The sequence below is a fragment of the Pteropus alecto genome, unplaced genomic scaffold (assembly GCF_000325575.1).
Source record: "Pteropus alecto unplaced genomic scaffold, ASM32557v1 scaffold237, whole genome shotgun sequence".
In the NCBI taxonomy this organism is placed as follows: Eukaryota; Metazoa; Chordata; class Mammalia; order Chiroptera; family Pteropodidae; genus Pteropus; species Pteropus alecto.
In genome coordinates this window covers 1934979-1951525 of record NW_006440624.1, presented here as the reverse complement: position 1 = coordinate 1951525, position 16547 = coordinate 1934979, and the positions used below count along the sequence as shown (strand labels likewise).

General features: G+C 36.2%; 1 protein-coding gene across 4 annotated transcripts in view; it reads left to right on the top strand.

The window, feature by feature from the left end:
* LOC102891229 (cytochrome c oxidase assembly protein COX18, mitochondrial) overlaps nucleotides 1–2768 on the top strand; it is a 12790-nt gene extending 10022 nt beyond the window's left edge. For all 4 annotated transcript variants that reach the window (XM_015593516.2, XM_015593515.2, XM_006917298.3 and 1 more), the window contains one exon: nucleotides 207–2768. In XM_015593516.2, coding sequence (XP_015449002.1) covers nucleotides 207–380 — 174 coding nt within the window. In that variant the 3' untranslated portion in view covers nucleotides 381–2768. The remainder of the gene's footprint in view (nucleotides 1–206) is intronic.
* The last annotated feature ends 13779 nt before the right edge of the window (nucleotides 2769–16547 follow it).

The following is a 16547-nucleotide window of genomic DNA, read 5'->3' as shown; positions in this document are numbered from 1 at the left end:
TTTTTTTTGCTTTTGGTCTTCCTTTCATCCTTCTTTTCTTTCTCGGTAGATCCATCACAGATATCTAATAGCCGCTGCAATCTTGTCAAGTCCTGGTGTACTTCTATTTACAGAGATTATGATTTTTATTGCCTGCCTGTCTCTGGAGCTTGTGTCCTTGGAGAATAGAGAGGTGCTAACATTCATGTCCTTTCTTCTTTTTATAGTCGATTGTTCTCTACTGGTTTTGCTCCAGCTTCATGGGCCTTTCACAGAACTTGCTGCTGCGTTCTCCTAGGTTTCGTCGACTTTGCCGAATACCGTTGACAAAGGGAGATTCAGAGACTCCTTATAAGGACCTCTTTGCTGCCTTTTATGCCAAGTTCATTTCAAGAAAATGACATACTTTTTAGTAATTTTGAAACAGAAGTGTCACCATCACCTTAATATATTTAGAATATTTAGGAATTCAGATATGATTTAATTTGCCTTTAAAATGAACTCTGAAGTACTGTGGATTAAGATATAATCCAGATATATTTGAGAATACCTAAAATTTTTTAAGTGCTAGGAATGTGTTTAATTTTGTGCTGAGAATATAAATGTGGAATTAAAGTGTCCAGTTTTGTTTAGAAAATTATACCTTGTTAGGGATGGTAGAACTTTGGAGAACAGGACTAGATAGTGAATGATGTCAAATTGTACTGAATGGTCCCACACATTAAAATTTTTATAAAGTAATAAAGTTCAGTGAGGTGACTTAAAATTTTAGAGGTGTGGAGAATCATAGACCCATTTGACCATCTGATAAAGGGATGGTCAGAAAAATCCAAAGATTCACAGCATGGGGCCTTCATTGACCACCCCTGTGAAAGCCTGCTGATGATTCCTGGTTTAAAATTCTTATTCTGATGAACCATATATTGACAAGTTAATGTGTGATTTTAAAAAATGGGCTTGAGATGCATGGGGTAGAATAGTCCATGCATGCAAGGAAGTACCTTGTATGGTAGGTGACGTAGCCTCTCAACCATGCTCTGAAAGAATACAGAAAGTGTACATTCCTTTTCTTATAATTTAAGAAATCTGGGATATAAAGTAGGGAACTAAATACTGTTAGAGACCAAAGTGGGAGATCTTAAGCATTAAGTTTGTTCAGTCAAAGGAGGATAAACCAGAAGGATGGCTACCGATTATGGAGGTGATTTTATAAACCATTGTTTATTTGGAAGGATTAAGTACTCTAAGGGGTTTAAACTATGATAGATGTTTAATATAGGAAAAATTAACAGGTGATATAAATTTTGGACCCAGTTTGTTACTTGAAAAGGTGATAAAATTAATTCTGGTTGAGATATTTAGAAATAAATTTGCTAGGCATTTAAGATTATAAACTATAAATTTGCACTAAGTTGGAATATGAACCTGACTTTGAGATGCCCTATCATCCCATCTCATGTTTTATAATAAAATCTAACGTGAAATTAATTAGTCATTTCTTAGATGATGTCTGTTATATCTTAGCCATTTTGGTTACCATGTTACTGCAGCTCACTGAGAGTTTTGAGGTAGCATTTGACACTAACTTTTTTTCTTGAATTCCCAGCCCTGGTTTATGGCTGCCCCGTTGAGACAACCATGCTTCCTTATCACAGTAAAGGAATTGAAGCTTATGTACAGGCAATCTCATTATTCGCAGATTCCATGTTTGTCAATTTGACCACCTGCTAAAATTTATCTGTAACCTCTAAATCATTATTCATAATGCTTTTGATGTCATTCTTGGACATACACAGAGTGGCAAAAAATTTGAGTCACCTGAGGCACATCTTCCCAGAGAGGTGGGACAAGGCCACTCCTTGCCTTTATGTTTCAGCTCTCAAACTGTAAACAAATGTCCTTTTTGTGGTCTACTTAGTGCTTTGTTTTTTTTTCATCTTCGTAATTTTTGTTGCTGATTTCACTACTTAAAGTGGCCTCCAAGGATCATGCCGAAGTGCTGTCTAGTGTTCCTAATCATGAGAAGGCTCTGATGTTTCTTAATACCTGCATGAGATAAGCATCATTCAGGCATGAGTTCTGTTGGCCTTAAGTTCATTGTTAATGAATCAACAATACATTGTATTGATTTTTGACAAAAATGTGCCCAGAGGCTTGCGGGAATTTAACCCTGTGTATTCTTTAGAAGCAGTGGTCCAGTATTCACTAATTCAGTATTTGTGGTGACTTTATAGAACATAACTACCTCACATAACAAGAACTGATTATTTGCCACATTTACAATTAGGGACACAGAGGCAGAAATGAGTGCTGGTTGTATTACAGTAAAAAGAGGAGAGAATTTGAGAAAAATCGTGGCTATCTCTGGAACAAATTGGTCCTTGCTATGTGTACACAGATTCAGATATTTTTCTCATAATGGGATGGGGAAAATCAGCCCCCTTCCTTCCTCCTACTCAAAGAAATTTGTCACTTTCTTAAAAGTAAAAAATAAAGGAATGCTTGACTCCCCTTTTCAAATAGGAGAATCTTTCACGTGCATGCTTTTATCTTTTTCACTGTGATTCTCTTTGATTTCAGATGTACATTTGTATCTTTTAAAACGTATAATTTACCTAGTTTCCTATTACTCTTCCATTTTCAAACTTAAATTGCTTTTCAAATGTATATAATAAGTTTATTTGAGAATACAAGGCCTTTCCTTCCAGATCTCAAAATTTCTGGTAGGATTGGGAGTGGCTGGGATCTTGGGATATACTCATGTATAAATAAAACTGGTATGTTACAAACCAAGGTGAGTCAGTCACCTGACTTCAGGCTGGTAAATATTCCCCTCATTTCTTTCACCTGGCAGATTTTATAGTAAATAGTAAGTCATGTTTCAGAAAATTCCAAGTTTGTGGTCTTTGATCTTATTTTCCTAACAGTTTGTCATAGTCTGGAGCACTTCCAGAGCCTGAGGTCAGGGGAGGTTGGTCCTAAACGGATTCAGAGGACACACATGCTGTTAAGATCTCATGACAACTTGCTGTCTGGTCCTGGCAGAGCTCTGTCCTGGGCCCTGCAGAGTTCAGGAAATCTTTTGCCTTTTCAGGTGGGGACCATAGCCTATTTGTGCCCTTCCCTCCCCTGAAACGAAATCTTTTTTACTGTGGGCCTTTTTTTTTTCTTTTTTTTTTTTTTTTTTGTCTCTGGGCAAGATTCACTTTTTTAATGGGTATATCTCAGCCTAAGAGTCAGGAGGGGAGACTCACACCTGGATCAATTTGTATCATTCTAATATCCAAGCTCAGAAATAGATTAGGAGAAGGAACTGGCATACCCAAAATGATCCAAAATTAGTTTTCCCTGGGCTACTCTACTAAGATGGGGAGACATAGCAGCCCTACCTAATACATAGGAACAAACAGCCAAAATGGGAAGATGAAGAAACATGTCCCAAATGAAACAGAACAAAGCCAGAAAAAGAGCTAAATGAAATGGAGACAAGCAATCTACCAGATGCAGAGTTCAAAACACTTGTAATAAAGATACTCAGTGAATTTAGGGGAAGAGTAGATAAACTCAAAACTTTAACAGGAGGGATAGAAAACATGAAACTGAAGATACAAAATTAGTTTTCCCTGGAACCATCATGAGAGAAAACCTAAACATTCCTATCCTGGCCAGATGTCATAGGTGGCAAGATGTGGCTTACGGAAGAAAACAATTCTTGATTGCCACTCTCGCAGATAACCCTGGAGAGGTTGCCAAACTACATGAAGGACCTTGAATGAAAAACCAAACTTGGGGGAAAGCCTTTCCAGGTAACTAAAAGCACTCGAGAGTCGAAGACCAAACCCTCACATCTCAGAAGAGATATAGCCAGTCTTCCTAGACCACATAGGGGAAATTGGAGTTTTGGAGGAAAAAAAAATGGGAAAAAAAATTATACTCAAATAAGCCTAAGAAGTGTCTCTATTTTGTACCTATACTTAAGTTGCTCATATATGTCTTCACAGTTTCCTCATCTGAGGATCCCAAGAATCATCTTTTTTTTTTTTTTTAGGAATCACTTCTTAAATTCCTTCAATATCAAATTAAGCTCTCTGAAAGCAGTAGGAACTAAGACCCCAGAAAAATACAATGTTTTCTCCTCTGGGGTGATAGGTGAAGTTACCACAGACTGCAAAATTTGAAATCTCAGATATGATATTTAAATCATGCGAATGTAGATTTCTGTATTAAATAGTTAAAGCTTTATGCAAATGTGACATAAAACATGAAATTGCAATTATAATGGGCTATCATTATAGACACTTGTCTTTTATGAGCTGATTCTACAAGAACACATAATCTGGAAATTATCTGAATCTATAGAAAAATTTCTATTTGAGTCATGGATATAGTTTAAACTTGCAATTGATATTTTCTAGCATTGTATTTTTATTATGTATTATATATATACTCTATAAATCATTTTTTTGCTTTGGGATGTTTGAATTTGTGCAGCATTAAAATCAGCTATGTTTATCCAAACGTCTGAAATTTTGGACTTCAGTGTTTAAGGAAGTAAAATAAGAATATATATATTCATATCTATATACACATGTATATACATATACTATATATATATACACACATAAATTTCATCTATAAACACCAGGCAAAACCTAAAGATCTTGAATTTACATGTATTCTTTGCTTTTCATATGAAATATGAAGGTACCAGATATCTCCTTGAAAATGCTTTAAGAAAGTGAAAAACTAGGACTGGGATCAAGCCAATGCTTATTGGGAGAGTCCTTTAGACCTGCAAACCTTGACATAACCATAGATAACATTAAGTTGGTATGGGGATCTTATGTATTATAAAATTTGTGATTTCATATCTTGGAAAAAGGAGCAAAATAAATTTTAAAAGCTTAAAAGATCAGGATTGCATTTAGCAAATTTTAAAAATAATTATTGACTATGTGTGCATTAGTTTTAATGTTAGTGGAAATGAAATAATAGGAGAAGAATTGGCTTATTCAGCCAGAGAGCATGCATATGATTCTTGAACTTACTCCATTCAGTCATTAGAGAAGGTAGGTAGATCAAATGATTGTGAAATAAGATTGTCGTGGAGAATTCTGGAGACAGAGCTGTTTGAGCATTTTCCATCATCACAAAGTACAGTAGACCCTTCTATTAGCAGCTAAAAGCCACAACTTTCTAAAGTTTCCGATTGTCAGCTGCTGCCAACAAAGCAAACAAACAACTGAACCAAACCCTCAGATAAGGACTACACATAGCCACAGAGAGGGTGCAATTGGATGACTCTTGGACAAATTAACTTGGCTGCAATTCATTAGTGAAATGCAATCTAAAAGCAAAAGGAACTAGAAAATGTAAACTTTATTCAGTAGTTGTATTGCTCTTGTTAATATCACATTGTTATTTTGATACCCTTATTGTCAGATAAAATATATGTTGTTTACTAGGTGTATTAGTTTTCTGTGGATGCTTAACAGATTTCTTTATACTGCTTGTGCCACCAAGAAGAAAATATTATTGAATATATTTAGTAGGAATATTATAATATACAGTTGACCTTTGAACAACTCGGATTTGAACTGCACTAGTCCACTTACAAGTGGATTTTTTTCAATAAATATACAGTCAGCTCTCTGTATCCATGAGTTTCCCATTAACAGATTCAATCAACTGCAATTGAAAACTATTTTTGATCTTTGATTGGTTGGGAATCTGCAGATGTGAATCTGTAGGTGTGAATTTGCATGTGTGAATCTGGATACAAAAGGCCAATTTAAATTATATCCGGATGTTCCAGTACATGGGAGGTCCGAGCTCCAACCCCTGCATTTTTCAAGGGTCAACTGTAGGTCTTTCTCAAATTTTTCTTTTAAGATAGCTTTAGAGATTGCCACTGAGAAAGAAATCAGTCCCACTAAAAAGGTTTGTTCCTTCGCACAGTTCTCCACCCTGACACTCAGAAAGCCTAGCCTTCAAGTCTGTTTCACTTTAGGCCTTTTGCTATTTCAATTAAGAACTATATAGAAAAGCATTTTGGTCCTGTTCAATTCCCATTCATAGGAACCCTAAGGCCTGGCTGATACCTCAATAAAAAAAATGGCAGCAAAATTCCCAAGAATCAACTAGCTTAACCAAGAAAACACTTTCATACAGAGGCCTTGCCTAGTTCTTAGGACAGTAATTTTGTACTTTGCTCTAATTTGAACATGAGGGAGAGATGGACACAATCACCCAAAGTAATAGGTAACAGATAATGTGTTATTTTACTTTAAAACACAGATGATCCTCATTATTCACAGGTTCATATTTTTGTATTCACCTACTCACTAAAATTTATTTGTAAAATGCTCATGTGCTTTCGCTGTTGTTAGTAGACACTGTGCATGCATACTCTGAGCAGCCAAAAATATATAAATTGCCCAATGCACACATTCCCGAGGTGACACTCTGCATTTTTGTTTCAGTTCTCATACTGTAAACAAATGTTCTGCTTGGGGTCTATTTAGTAGCATATTTTCCTCTTTTTTATACTTTTCGTTGATGACTTCTCTGTTTAAAATGGCCCACGAGCACTAAGTGCAAGAAGGCCGCGATTTCTTACAGAGAAGGTACGTATGCTGGATAAGCTAAATTCAAGCATCACTTAGAGCACTATTTGCCATGAGTTTAATGAGAGCAATGGTTCAGCAATCACTAATTCAGTGTTTCCAGTGGCTTTATGGAACAAAACTACCATGAATAAAGAGAATTGATTGTACTTCAACCTATGCCATGTGGTATAATACACATGTAATAGTTTGAATAAGGGGTCCTCAAATTATGATCCGTTGGCCAAATCTGGCTTACCACCTTTTTTGTACAGCCTGAAAGCTAAGAATAGTTTTTACATTTTCAAATAATTGAAAAAAATGAATAATATTTTGTGACACCAACATTATATGGAATTCACATTTTAGTGTTCATAAATAAAGTTTTATTGAACCACAGTCATGTTCATTTGTTTACATATTGTCTATGGCTTTCATTCTTCAACTGCAGAGCTCACTAGTTGTGACAGAGACCGCATGTCATAGTGCTTCACCTGCTCAGCGCACAAAAGATTTCAGTGATGCAGTTATAACGTCAGAAAAAAAAATTGAGTCAGTTGCTTCTTTGGAAACTTAGATTGTTTCTAATTTCACAACACTGACATGAATATTCTTATTGATAAACCTCTGTACACACTTTTGATATCTGAATACACCCGAGGTTTAAAAAACTAGGCCACAATTCCAGCTGTTTCAAAGTTCAGACATCTTTATTTGTCTTAGAATGTTTTAAATAGATTTCTGGGTCTTTGAAGAAGCCTGGTGGTGACAGTTTTCTAATCTTAACTTTCTTTAACTCAGATGCTGTTTTAATCCATTTGGGCTGCGCTAACAGAATGCATAGACTGGATGGCTTATAAATAACAGAAATTTGTTTCTCACAGTCCTGGAGGCTGGGAAGCCCAAGATCAGATGGGGCGCCAGAAGGTTTGGTGTCTGGTGAGGGCCTGCTTCCTGATTCATTAACTGCTGTCTTCTCACTGTGTCCTCACATGGCAGAAGCTACTGCGCTCTTTCTTATAAGGGCACTGATCCCATTCACGAGGGCGAGACATTCATGACCTAACTGCTTACCAAGGGCCCCACCTCCAAATAACATCATATTAGGGATTACGTTTCAACATATGAATTTTGGGGGATACAAACATTCAGCTTACAGCAGATGCTTTTGGTTTAAGTAACTGTAAAAGAATCACATGATAAATGTTTTGGATGCATGTATCTCTACCCACTATTCCCATACAAATTTACTTAATCCTCCTCCCCAGCCACTAGCCTCCTTCACTGCCTTCTTCATTTTAAGGTTCAGCAATATCTAGCTAAAGTTAGAGACTTGGGTTCAAATCCAGATGGAATTGCCTATTACTGTGTATTATGCTCTCCTGGGCACAATATTTAACCTCTTCAAGTCTCAGTGTCCTCATTTTTCAATAGGGAATTAAAATATCCCCTACCTCACCAGGTTCTTGCAAGGAGTAAATGAGCTAAAGAATGAAAAATTCTCAGCACAGGGCCTGACACAGTTTTTTCCTATCCCTATAATGTAATGCTGTGCAGACATTAATAAGGGTGATGGAGAAGATAACTAATGGCATGGAAATACTCATGGCATAATTAATGCGGTAAAGCAGATTATAGAACAATATGTGCAAAGATTAAAAGAAAAAGTAAATGCTTATACAAAAGATAAACAACAAATATGAACAATGACATTTTCAAAATGTTAAGATTTCTATAGTCTTTTTTTGTGATTTTTCCGAAGTTAAAAATTTCTTTAGTGAAACATAAGACTTGTTATTATAAAAAGTGTTGTTACACACATATTTTCAGAAACACATCTATTTGGATAAAGCAAGAACTTATATAATCGTTCTGGATCATTAATTCTTGAACAATTGTAATTTTGATGAATTGATATGATAAATGAAGTGATTAATTAATGATTGAACTAAAAATGGTATCACTTAGAATCTAATCATCAATTTATATTGAAAACAAAAAATATATTAGCAATATCTAATGTTATGCTTTTTGTTCTTTAAATTTTTATAGATCTACTTAGTGGGTGTATGTTATAGCAAACACAAGATAGTGATTAAGCAATGGGCAGGTGGGCTGCAGACAATTCTGACAAAAATATTGCAGAGGTTATTCTGCAGTGCTAGAGGAATCTCACTGACTACCCTGCAGGTCGTGTCTTAGGCAAATAGCCCAACACTGCTCACTAGTGATTTGAGAAACCAGGTATCAGTGCTAACACAGGACAGATGTTTTGTATAGGCTTTATTGCAGCTAGGATTTTCAAATTGTAATAAGAACTTTTTATGCTTATAGGGCTTTATAATTCATAATAAACAGCCTCTTCATTTCATAGATGGGAAAACTGAGATATTAAATGAATAGCTTTATATCCCACAGCTAGATAGTGATAAAGATGAAACTAGAACTTGGGACTCCAATGTTCCTAGCCAACATAATTTCTGCCAAGTTGAGCTGTCTTCTAAATTGGTTTGCTGATATTCTGGAAGTTCAAGGTATTTGTCAAACATAGTCCTGAGTTATGGACTCAGTTATGCACAAGAAGCTCATAGCTCCTCATTATTTTCAGTTATCCCTTAACTGTGCTTGGTAATTTGTGGTAACTTGGGTATAGATAGGCCTTTGAATTGGGGACCCTGTTTATTTACCCCAGTTAATGTCACATAGATAAGAAGTGCAGATGATTGATTTAAAACAACACCCAAATATTTTGTTATTGACAATAAGATAAAGCCTGCAGGTGAAGGCTAACTTTCTGGAAATGCTTTCCTTATCCCTGACTAATAGCAACAGTAACTGGTAGGATCTAATATCATGTATTGCAGACATATTTTCATTGTTAAAAAAAGCATGTTATTTCTTGAGTTAAGGCTTATGTGGAATTATTGTGGTTCCATTTCATGATCTCTTGATACCCCAAAAGGTATAATTGTGGCTTTTATGTTATACATCTTTCTTATGGAATATGCATCAAACGAAACCACAAGGGTGTTAACGAGTGAGATGGTGAGACAGATAAGTTTAACGATCGAACAGGAAGTGTGTATTTGCACATTTCTTCTTCATTTGGCCGTACTCCCTCTCCCTGGCAGTGTTTAGATATGGGAGCACCTGACTTGGTTAATATTCAAATCTGTGACTATAGGAAGAATTCAACTGGATTTTGAACTGACTCATCACAGTTCACTGAAATGAGAATCAGGCTTACAATTAATGCCTCTAGGTGGTGCCTGTGACCTATATTTGGATTTAGCAGTTTTGTATGCCAGAGCAGAGGAAGAGCACCGTAGAAGAAAATGGACATTTTTTTCCCTCGTGTTTTCCTGTGGGGAGTCAGTATTAAAGGCCAAAAAGTGAGCTTTGGGGATTCCATGTGGTTATTCAGTTCTCGTTTTTCCAATTTCCGTTGTTTTCTCCCTCCTTGGAAAGAAAATTCACAAAATTCACACAGATAAGAGAGTTAAACCTAAGGAGGAAATTTGGAATTTTTAAAACTCATGACTAAAATTTTTGTTTCTAGGGGTGACAAAATGACTCTTTCATGTGTATATTGTCATATATTTGTGTCATAAGAATATACAGAAGACAATCTGTTAGAATTTTAGTATCTTTCTCTGTGATGCTTACGCATAGCCAGTCTTTTCCTCTCTCTTTGTATTTTAGTCCTGGAGTGTATAGCATCTCTATGGTTTTCAGCTTGTTGTGGTGAATCTGATCACTCAATTGTTTTTTCCAAGTTGCATCGTGTATGATTGGAGGTTCTGTTAGTGTTACGGCGTTAGTGTTAGTCTAGAAAGCAGAGCTGGAAGGATTTTTAGAGATCAGCAAGGAAAGGCGTTTTCAGATCTTTGGTTTTCATGATCAATAAACTTTCAAGCACGGAGTCTAATCACACCTTGGGTTTAAAACAATTAGATAAAGCACACAAGGTCACATAGTTCATATGTAATTAACAAAGCCTGGGTTGAATGATCAGAGCCTGCCTTACTCTCTCCAGGTTTCACTATCATTTTACCACATTCACTCTTTCAATTAATTTCAGTGATTTCATAGACCCAAAACTTGAGGGTCAGTTTAGGATTGGCGATGTTTTGCTTACTAAGACATTAAAACCGCCCCTAAAGTCATGTCGCCACTGCTTCATAAAAGAAGGGGTATTTTAACACTATGGGTAAGAAAGATTTAATCTTATGTGTCTTGACCTCTGATAATCTTTTGATTTAGTAATTTATCTTTATGTTAAACCCTGCATTTTACATTTCCCAAAGACAAATAAACTCCTCTTTGTTTGGTGGTAGTCCATGAGCTGCATTTCAGAAGCACTAATCTAGAATAATCTCTTCAGTTCAGAGGCCCAAATAAATTAAGTGATTTGCTGGAGATCATATATCTAGCAAGTAGCAGAGAACTGAGTTTACTTTATTAATTTCAATAGGTAGAAACTTGGATGGTTCTCTTGCTATTATTCTCTCTTTTCAGCTGTTGCTGAGTTAAGGACATACCCAAAAGCTAAGAAGAGGCAGTATATGGCAGGTAGAAAATAGATTTTATAATAAAATTTTAAATTCTATATCATTATGGCATTTTGATTTTCAAATCCATTTTGTCTTTTTTCCTTTGTTCTCTGTTTTGTTTTCATTTTATTTTTTTTCACCAGCTTTACAAAGGTATAACTGAAGAATAAAATTGCATGTATTTAAAGTGAATAACATGATGATTTAATATATATATACAATGTGAAATTGATTATCACAATCAAAATAATTAATGTATCTATCACTTCACATAGATACCTTTTTTTGTGGTTCGTTTTGTTTCTGAACCCTATTTAGAAATTTATCAGTAATTATTTAAGGGAAAGGAAAAATTTACTGAGTATTTGCTCTATGACAGGCGCTTAGCCAGGAGTTTTGCATAATTATTTAATCTTTGCCTTTGTGACAGCAATGAATGAGAAGAGTATCTTCTTGCCAACTGAAATTAACCACATTATTGCCTATATATGTCTACAAATTCTTCTAGTTCTTCATTTTACTAAAGTTGTGGTCAAAGGAAGGGCTTTTTGGAAGCACCAAGCAATAGGGTTGGTGGAGGGAAATAAATCGAGATGAACTGTATTTGCATGTAGGTTAGTGATAGGGGAGGGATAGGAGAATCAACTCAACAAATGCGACTTCATCTTTTGGAATCATTCCCCATGTAGAAAAATGGGCGATAATCCCCTAATAACCAATCTTCACTAATATGACCACCAGAGGGCGTTCCATACTGTCAGATTGTGGTGGTTTAGTCTCCTGTAACATCATACATACATAGCACCACAAGTTTTCAGTAATTGTCTCTCTCTGTGTCCATCCTTGCTTTATCAGAATGGGTCCACTAGGTAGATAGTTTGTTCTTTAATGTGTCTTGAGTTCTGGAACTCCAGTAGGATTCCATGGTAAATAAATAGTCCTTTTATAAAATCAGACTATATATTATATATGGAGTATTAAACTTGTTAGTTACCTTGACCATTGAGTCTTAGGATAACCTTTCTAAAGCCTTCCATGAAGATGATGCTGTAAGACAGACATGCCACTGGAAAGCCCTCTGCCTCCTATCTCCAATTTTCTCATTTTATTCAGTTCCAGCCCATCCTTTAGAGCCAAACTTAAATTCCTTTCTTCTTAATGAAATATTTTCTGGCCCCTTAGTTTTCAGAGAACATTATTCTAAAATGTTACAGCATTTGGGTGTCAGTTCCTAATTCCACACTTAATCCTTATTGTCTAACATCAGTAACTTCTTAAGTGTTGCTTTCTTTCCCTCATAGAGGTTAAGAACTCCTGGAGAAAAAGCAATTGAAACCTTTTCCCCAGGCCACAATAGTATAGGGGTGAAAATATGACTTCAATGACAATGGGCAAACACATTTTTAAGGCTCCATCTTCACCCATTTTATGAGAACTCCAGCTCCCCTAGATTCTTCCAAATAGTTCTGTGAGTCTGCCTGGGTTTTCTTCCATGGGCTGGTCAGTTAGTCGCAGAGGCTATTGGGAGGAGTCGATGCTTGTTCTTCCCTTCTGCAGCGATGCTGTTGCTGCTGCCACCAAAAGCATCTGGTGCCTCTGCTGTACAGGTGGCTCATGCCAGTCTGTGGATGCCACTAGGACTGTTCATCAAAGCTGGTCTCCTCTCCAGCTCTTCTTCAGGATGGCCCCTTTGGCTCTCCACTCAGGCCTCTCTGCTGCAGACATGATGTAAGGGAGAGTGTCATTAGTCCTCACTTGTGCTATGATTTATGCAGTACCACCTTGTGGTTGTAACACCTCAAAGAAACCTTAGAGAAATAGGTATTTTAGTGTTTAGTGCCCTTTATTCACCTCTTTTGAATACAAAGCCATTTTAAACTTTTTTTTTCCAATTTACATCATAAATCCAAGGCCTTAATGAAAAATTTTAAATACAGAAATGTATTTCTCTATGCCAAGGTATGAGTTTATTTGTACATGTGTATCTGTGCATGTATTTATGTAAGACTTTTTGTTTTTACTTAAAGGGTATATTACTGTGTAATTTAAATAATTTATTTTGAAAAAGCCTGTGTTCCCAAAATACAACTATCTTTCCATGAAATATCCAAATAACAATGGTTTGGGCGCCAACCTGACAGAGGGCAGGAAGTTCACACTTTTCCCTTGGTGTTTTTTCCCAAGTATCCTGAAACTCTCCACAGCAACTTATACTCCTACCTTCATTCTTTCCCCTAGTTGCCTACCTGCAGCTGCCTTCTGAAACTGAATGCAGTCCTGAGGGCCATAGGCTGTACCCCTAAGCCACAGGAGAATTGTCCCAGGCATGTTCCTCACTGTGGGTCTCCACTGTTAGGGGGTTACTAATGCCCTACTTGCTTTTGTCCTTGCTCCTGGTGAAAATATCCATGGATCTGCACTTCGAGGTTGAAAGAATATAGGTCTCATCATCAAGGTTCAAGGTGCCCATAGCAAAACTGCCTGATCCCATATGGACAATTTTTGGTTCATTTATTAATTCATTGACTCACTCATTTTTTTTTTCTTTAATTCAAGAAAAATGTTCATTGAGTATGAACTAATTTCATGTCAGGCACAGTGCTAAGTGCTGGATAGACATTTCCCTCCTTTGGGTCTTCCTAGTGCCTGGGAGGGTGAAGGGTCATGTTGGAACAACATTAGGTGTGTGTTGGTCCTGAACCCACATTCCCTTCAGTGGCTTTGGCCCTGGTCTTGTCCTGGTGATCAATGGATTCACCTTTTATATGTGGGTTTCTCTATGGGCAACAGCTTGTCTTGTTGACATCTAGCTTTGATTTGGATATATCCATTCTCTCCCGCCCTAGTTCATCATGCATGTTTTATATCTTTGACTCTCATAGTTAAGTCTTTGGGACTCATTTCACTTTTTACCAGAAGGCACCCTTTACTCCAGACACATTTAAGAAAGCAGATGGTTCTACTCAACTCAACCAAACAGACCTGAGCTCTAAATTCAATTGCTGTGTTGAGACAGGACAGAATTCTTTTACCTACAGAATATGAGCTCTGGTTCAACTGTAATATCTTGTAATGACTGTGTATATAATTTTGAATTCTCTTTTTCTTTTGTTCCTTCTCCTCTTTCTCTCCGTTCTAAATTAACTTTATAATAAATGCTGGCAGATATCATCAAATAGTCCTTGGAAACATGTTCTCTAATGCCTGCATAATCATCTATTGTGCGACTGTACTATAAATGGTTTCAGCATAATATTGGATAGATTGTGGGATTTTTTAAATACATTTTTGTCGTTACGTAAAATGTTGTGATGAGAAACTTCAGATATAACTCTCAGTCCACACTTATTTCTTTAGGAATGATTTCTAGGAGTAGAATTACTACTTCTTATAAAACGGTAAAATGTTTTAAATAGTTTTTCACCAATTTTTCTTTCTGCCCGCAATGTACCACTGTATCTTTGTTAACAATGACTTTTAGCATTTATAATTTTGATATTTTTATAGATGCATTGTTTTAATTTATATTTGATTACCACTGCAAACGTATATTTTAATATACTTGTTGGCTTTCCATTTCTATTCGTTTTAATGCTTTCCATACTGATTTATAAACTTCCTTGATGTAGTCAGCATAATGGCCCTTTGTTATAATTGTGAGAGGAGGTTTTCCTCCATTATATTGTCTTTTCATTTTGGCTATAGCATTTTTGATGTGTATAAATTTAAAATTTTTATGTGTTTAAATAAATTTTTTTTGCAATTTTCTAGCAAATATCATACCCAAATATCGGCGAGTCACATATATTTTCCTATTTAATTGTTTTACTTTCAAACTATTTTAAAAATATTTTTTTATTTTTCAATTGTAGTTGGCATAAAATATTATATTAGTTTCAGGTGTACAACATAGTGATTAGACATTTATATAACTTATGAAATGATCACCCTGATAAATCTAGTACCCATCTGACACTGTACATAGTTATTGCAATATTGACTATATTCTTTACGTTCACATGTTCTCTAATGCCTGCATAATCATCTATTGTGAGTTCTGTGAGAAATCAGCTGACAGTCATGTGAGTGCTCCCCATGATTATTTTGTAACTACCAATTTGTACTTCTTTTTTTCATCCCTTCCCTTTTTTTCATCCCCCCGACTCCCCTCCCTTCTGGTAACTCTCAAAATGTTCTCCATATCTATGAGTTTCTGTTTTGTTTATTTTGTTCTTTAGATTCTATATGTAAGTGAAACCATATGGCATCTGTCTTTCTCTGACTTACTCCACTCAGTACAATAACCTTTAGAGGATTTTAATTTCTTGCTCTCTCTCTTTTCTTTCTAGTACCCCTATTATGCAAATGTCATTACACTTGATGTACCAGAGGCCCCTTAAACTATCTTCAGTTTTTTTGGATTTTTTTTTCTTGTTGCTGTTCTGATTGGGTGTCCTCTGCTACCCTACCCTCTAAATTGCTGATTCTATCCTCTATTTTGTCAAATCTGTTGATTCCCTGTAATGTATTCTTTATCTTGGATATTGTATTCTTCATTTCTGACTGTTTCATTTTTATGTTTCCCATCTTATTTTTTTGTTTTCTATTTTTTTATTAGTTTCAAAGTAATATTTTGGGTTTCTTTGGATAAATACGCAGAAGTGGGGTTACTGGGTCCTTCTTTGTCTCTTTTTAGAGCCTTTGTTTTAGTCTGTTTTATACAAGTATTGCTACCTCAGGGTTTTTTTTTTTTTTCATTTTCATTATCATGAAATATCTTTTTCCACTCCTTTGCTTTTGATCTATATGTGTCTTTTGATCTGAAGGGAGTCTCTTGTAGGCAGCATATATAAGGGTCTTGTTTTCTTATCCATTCACCACCCAATCTTTTGATTAGAGCATTTAATTCTTTTTCATTTGAAGTATTTGTTGATAAATATGTAGTTATTGCTATTAGGTAGGGCTGCTATGTCTCCCAGTCTCAGTAGAGTGGCTTTATGTAGAAGGTGTTCAGTGGGACCCAGTGGCACAATATTCCTTGGTCACCTGAGCCAGATGCTCAAGATGTGTCCCTTGTGTGGGTTGTATTTTCTCTCCTGTTGTAGTTGACCCTTGGTTGCTGTTTGCATGTTGATGGGAGGAATTGACCCTTGGGCTGACTGGTTTTGAGGATTGGCTGGTGAGGGGCTGACCCTATGGAGTAGGATTCACTTTAGCAGGGCCCTGGTGCCTGCCCAGTCTCCCTTCATTGTATGTTCCTCAGATGCAGCCTAGGTGGTGCTTTTGCTCCAGCTTCAGTCAAAGTAGGCCACTGGGTATGCTAGCCCAAGGGCATCCTGGGAGGGTTCCAGCTGCAGGTCAAGTTCAGCCACAGCCTATGCACTTCCAGGGCCACCTGATAAAAGTCACC